The sequence below is a fragment of the Solanum verrucosum genome, unplaced genomic scaffold (assembly GCF_900185275.1).
Source record: "Solanum verrucosum unplaced genomic scaffold, falcon-dt-bn FXZP01000004.1, whole genome shotgun sequence".
NCBI lineage: Eukaryota > Viridiplantae > Streptophyta > Magnoliopsida > Solanales > Solanaceae > Solanum > Solanum verrucosum.
The window spans coordinates 67,436-73,435 of NW_026020212.1; the positions used below are offsets into that span (position 1 = coordinate 67,436).

Sequence of the window (6,000 nt, forward strand, 5' to 3'; positions counted from 1 at the left end):
AGTAGGCGCTTATACTTGTATAAAATTGAACAAATGGATATTCGTATTTTGTAAAAATACAAAAAGAAAACAATTTGATACAATTATAAATCAATTAATTGTAATTTTGGAAGAAAATCAATTGATACAAATACAATTCAATTTGATTTCCATATAATTTTGAAACAAGAAAAATACAAACAGAAAATCAATTGATATAAATATAATGAGTGATTCGTGGAATTTTTTTCTTAATTCGTGAGTTTTTAAAAAAATTGTTAAGTCTATCATTAATTAAATTGAAAGTCTTATTTATATAAATACTTAATAATCAAGCGAAATATATAAATTGTAATCTAAATAGCTACTCAAATCGTAACTACATAATTAGTCAAACATTAAATAAATAGTTTCATTATTTTTGTAGTCTTAACTATTTATTAACTTTCCTCTTATTAACTATTTATTAACTTTGGTTTAATATGTTTACAGGGTGTTCACTTATTGACGGTTTCATTGGTGAACATGGTGGTGGGGCAACCTTTGTAGAAATTTGTGGATGACTTTGAATTCTCATATGTTTCTAGCTAGTTAGAAAAAGACTTAAATATGTTACTGAATTTTGAGAAAAAAATTATTTATGTTATTTGTTAAAAATTTGATTTATTTATGTCAATTTTTTTTAAGAAAAGGCACATTCATGTCATTATTTGTTAACTGAAATAACATAGATGAACCAAACTTTTAACGGAATGACATAGATGAGCCTTTTCTTAAGGTTTAATGACATATTTGAGTCTTTTCTCTTTTAAAAAATAGTTTAATTAATGATGTGACAGAATCATAATTGACCATGTGTACAAAGTAGTTTTGCAAAATCAAAAATATTTTTAGTCTACAAATAATAACATGGATAGCCTTTTCTCAAAAGAAAATAGTATAGATGAGTCAAACTCTTAATAGATAGCATAGATGAATATGAATGAACCTTTTTTCAAAATTCGATGGCATATTTGAATATTTTTTCTTATTTAAATGATCATTCAAAATAATAAAACAACACAATAAAGTAAATTTTGATTTATTTTTTGTGACAAAGAAAACATCCAACTTAACACAAACTTGTAAGTTATTTTAGTTGGAAAATTAACCCTCCCGTGTTCGTAATATTTACTCTATAAATAATTGTTTTACCAATTAAAAGGTACACTGCATGATTTGACGAACAAAAGGGGTAAGAAAATGTTATAGTTAAAAAAAAAAATGTTTATCCCCAAATATTCATTAAAATCATGACGTTTTGTTATAAGAATATCAAGGTAATTACTTGATTTTAGGGTAAGAAAAACCAATAACCTTTATAACGTAGGAGTAGGTGCAAAGCTGTATAGTGCAGAATGGAGAATTTTGTGTGAATGAGTGTGAATGGTAGGGGGTTGATTTCTTCATTTAATGGGAGAAATAGATAGGGACTCTTGAAATTAATTCTTGGCCAAAAATAAAATAAAAAAATTAAGGGCATGATGTGACGAAGACGTAAATTTCATTATCAGTGACGAAGTCAAAAATTTATTAAGGGTGTTCAAAATTTAATATATACGTCTGAAAAATTATTTTTGACTTATATACTTTATACAATTTTCTATATACATAGTAAAAGTTTTCCACAAAGAGTGTTCAGTGGCTGACAATTCTTCACTACATATGGTACACCTCTATTCGTTATGAAAATAAATATCTATGAACTAAATTTGGATTATTTACTTCAAAATCATCAAAAATAAATGTAATATTTGGATCAATCTCCTTGATGTATTTTGAGTCGAACCTGTCACATAAGACATATTTAATGCGGTTTACAAAGAATTTCCCTTCAACCTGTCAAATCAGATTGGAGATTTCCACAAAATTAAAAAAAACAATAAAGACCAAAAAGAGATCAACTGATTCTTTCTACCTATATAAAGTCTTTGAACCTCATTGTAACTTGCCACACCTAATTCTTTCTAATTTCTAAAGTTTTAATTTCTATAATATAATGGAGAAAGTCTTCACATATTTTTACTTAATAGCACTCATGTTGCTTTACTTGGGTGTGACTAGTTTAGCCATGACTCAAACCAACATTACAACTGATCAATCCGCTCTTCTTTCCTTGAAATTCCAAATCATTTCGGATCCCTTTCACTTGTTGGATGAAAGTTGGTCTCCGGCTATTTCTGTTTGTCATTGGGTTGGAGTCACTTGTGGTTCTCGCCACAAAAGAGTGACGTCATTGAATATTTCCAACATGGATCTTATAGGCAAAATTCCTTCTGATTTTGGGAATCTCACATCTCTTGTTTCTCTTGACTTGAGTAGCAATAATTTCTACGGAAAATTGCCTCAAGAAATGGCACATCTTCGTAGGTTAAGGTTTGTTAAACTTAGTTTTAACAACTTTAGCGGAGAGGTTCCTTCCTGGTTCGGGGTCTTACACCAACTTCAAGTTCTGACTCTAAGGAATAACAGTTTCAATGGTCCCATCACCCTCTCTTTATTTTCTAATATTTCCACACTTCAAACTTTGGATTTGGCATACAATTCCTTAGAGGGCCAAATACCAAAAGAAATAGGAAATCTTGAAAACTTGAGATTATCTGGCAACAAGTTTATAGGTTCTATCCCTCCGTCTCTCTCGAACGCCTCAATGTTGATGACATTAGAACTTTCTCTCAATTTCCTTGGAGGAAACATTCCAGAAGAGATTGGAAAACTTCAAAACCTAAAACTTTTGTCAATAGAATCCAATCAACTTACAGGTTCTATACCATTCTCGATCTTCAACATTTCTGGAATTGAGATCATTGCATTTACAAATAATACCTTATCAGGAAATCTTCCTTATGATATGTGTAATTGTCTTCCAATGCTCGAAATGCTCTATCTAAGTGACAACAAGCTATATGGTCATATGCCTGTAAGCTTGCCAAATTGTTCGAACCTTCAAATATTGTCTTTATCTAATAACAAGTTTGACGGACCCATACATAGTGAAATCGGGATTCTTAATAATTTGGTGATTTTAGCACTGGATACTAACCATATTTCTGGTCATATCCCAATCTCCACATTCAATATCTCCTCATTACAGGTTTTGGTACTGAATCACAACAATCTAATTGGATCCTTTCCAAGGGAGGTTGGCAATTTGGCAGAATTGCAAATTCTGGATCTTGCCGATAATAATCTTACAGGTATATATGTATTCAAAAGGGGTATGCAAGTCATTACTAGCAATATAATTTCTTAAATCTTAGTAATTACTAACTATACATCTACATGCATACATTGACAGGTGAAATACCGAAAAAATTTAGCAATCAGATTGAGTTGTTTGATCTTAGTTTCAACAAGTTTACTGGTTCACTACCAATGGAGATTTTCAACATATCGGGTATGAGAGAGATTCAAGTTACTTTCAATAATGTGACAGGAACTCTCCCATTAAACATAGGTTCAACGTTACCCAACATTGAAGTTATTCATCTGGGCAACTTAAATCTTTATGGGACTATACCTCATTCTCTCTCCAATTGTTCCAAACTCACTAGTCTAGACCTTTCTCTCAATAGACTAACCGGTATGATTCCCAAATCTCTCGGAAGTTTGACTCATCTACAGTCCCTAAGCTTGGCAATAAACAATTTAATGGGCGATAGTAGGTTAAGCTTCTTGACTTCCTTGTCAAATTGTAGAGATTTAAAAATTCTTTTCCTCTCTTCGAACCCTCTATATGGTGTGCTTCCAGAATCCATAGGGAACCTTTCCAGTACTTCTCTTCTAAGGTTTAGAGCTATTGATTGCAAAATTAAGGGGGAAATTCCAAAAGGAATTGGGAACTTAAGCAGCTTATTAGAGCTCGATCTTTCTAGAAACGGTTTCACTGGACCAATTCCCACAACAATCAGCAACTTGAGATTCCTTCAGAGCTTGAAGTTGAGTGTCAACAAACTTTCTGGATATATTGGAGATGATCTATGCAAATTACAGAACTTGGGTTATTTAAACTTGACTCTGAATCAACTTTCAGGATCTCTTCCGAATTGTTTGGGAAACTTAACTTCCCTTCGGGAGATGATTCTAGGTTCCAACAAATTGCGTTCAATCATTCCAAAAAGCTTAGGAAACCTCATAAACCTCTTGAAGCTAGACTTATCGTCAAACAACTTGGGTGGCTCTGTACCTTTGGAAATTGGAAATCTAAAGGCTGCGATATATATGGATCTATCAATAAATACACTCTCAAATGGAATTCCTAAAGAAATTGGTAGCTTGCAAAATCTTATATACCTTTCTTTGAGAGACAACAAATTGCAAGGATCAATTCCTGGCTCGATGAGCAGCATTTCAGCTTTGGAATTTCTAGACCTTTCTCATAACAATGTTTCAGGATTGATTCCCAAGTCTTTGGAGAAGCTTCAATATCTCAAGTATTTCAACGTTTCATTCAACAAGTTGGTTGGTGAAATCCCCTCGAGTGGTCCTTTCAAGAACCTCTCCGGTGAGTCTTTCATGTCTAATGAAGCATTGTGTGGATCTCCAAGATTTTGTGTTCCCCCATGCCACAGTAGCACATCAAAGCATAAATCCAAGAGGAAAAAAGTGATTGTTCTTGTTCTACCGGGTGCACTTGTATTAGTCTCCATCGCCTTTGCCCTTTTATGGATAAGGTATACAAGAGGTAAAAGAACTGATCCTCAGCAAGCAGTTGATTCATCCTTTGTCGTCTCAACAAAAGGAAGAATTTCATACTATGAACTACTTCGAGCAACTGATTCACTCAGTGAGATCAATTTAATTGGTTCTGGGAGTTTCGGCTCTGTTTACAAAGGCATCCTCAGAGATGGGACTTTCATTGCAGTTAAAGTGTTCAACCCACAATTGCAAGTGGCATTTAGGAGTTTTGATACAGAATGTCAAGTTTTGCGCAACCTTCGTCATAGGAATCTCACCAAAGTCATCACCAGTTGTTCCAACCTTGAATTTAAGGCTTTAATACTCGAGTACATGCCCAATGGGAGCCTCGATAAGTGGTTGTATTCACACAACTACTTCTTAGACATCAAGCATAGGCTAAGTATTATGATAGATGTGGCATGTGCATTGGAATATCTCCACCATGGCTGCTCATTACCCGTGGTTCATTGTGATTTGAAGCCTAGTAACGTCTTGTTGGATGAGGACATGGTTGCCCACCTAAGTGACTTTGGAATTTCAAAGCTGATTTCTGAAGATGAGAGTTCTTTATACACTAAAACATTAGCAACGTTTGGTTATATTGCACCAGGTACGTGATCTCTTAATCAATTGCTTTTGATTGTTTCTCTTTCCTTTTTTTCCATTAGTAAATGTTGAATTTCAAAATTGATTGATTGCAGAGTATGGACTGGAGGGATTGGTGTCAATAAAATGTGATGTTTATAGTTACGGGATCATGTTGATGGAAACATTTACTAGGAAAAATCCTAATGATGAAATGTTCGATGGAGATTTTAGTTTGAAGCAATGGGTGAGAAATTCACTCCCACAAGCAGCAATGGAAATTATCGATGCCAACTTAATATCGCCACATGATAATCACTTAATGAAAAAGCTAGATTGTGTGGTATCCATCATGAAAGTGGCAATAGATTGTTGTGTTGAATCTCCTAAAGGAAGGATTGACATGAAAGATGTTGTGGGGAGGTTAAAGACGATCAAGATTCAACTTCTTGCATGTTGAGGAAGATCTTATTAGAAACTTTTCTTCCAAATCATCTCATGTGTAACAAACATTTGCAATAATAGTTAGCTTCAAATAAGTTATAGCATTATGTCTTTCATAACATAGAGAATTGATGGGCATGTATACCTCTTGGTCTTGAATTTGTAAAGTGGCTTTGGCCTAATAATACCTCTACTTTTTTCCATCTTTTTAACTTTAACAATGTAAATAGAACTCTCAATATTGAATGACGGAATTTCGATCTATACTAGTAC

General features: G+C 33.3%; 1 protein-coding gene across 1 annotated transcript; it reads left to right on the plus strand.

The window, feature by feature from the left end:
• The first annotated feature begins 2,089 nt into the window (after positions 1-2,089).
• Positions 2,090-5,743, plus strand: LOC125830576 (receptor kinase-like protein Xa21). Its single transcript, XM_049509755.1, has 4 exons — positions 2,090-2,938; positions 3,113-3,215; positions 3,317-5,308; positions 5,400-5,743. Exons 1-4 carry the CDS (start codon positions 2,090-2,092, stop codon positions 5,741-5,743), a joined length of 3,288 nt encoding a protein of 1,095 aa, XP_049365712.1.
• Positions 5,744-6,000: the final 257 nt, after the last annotated feature.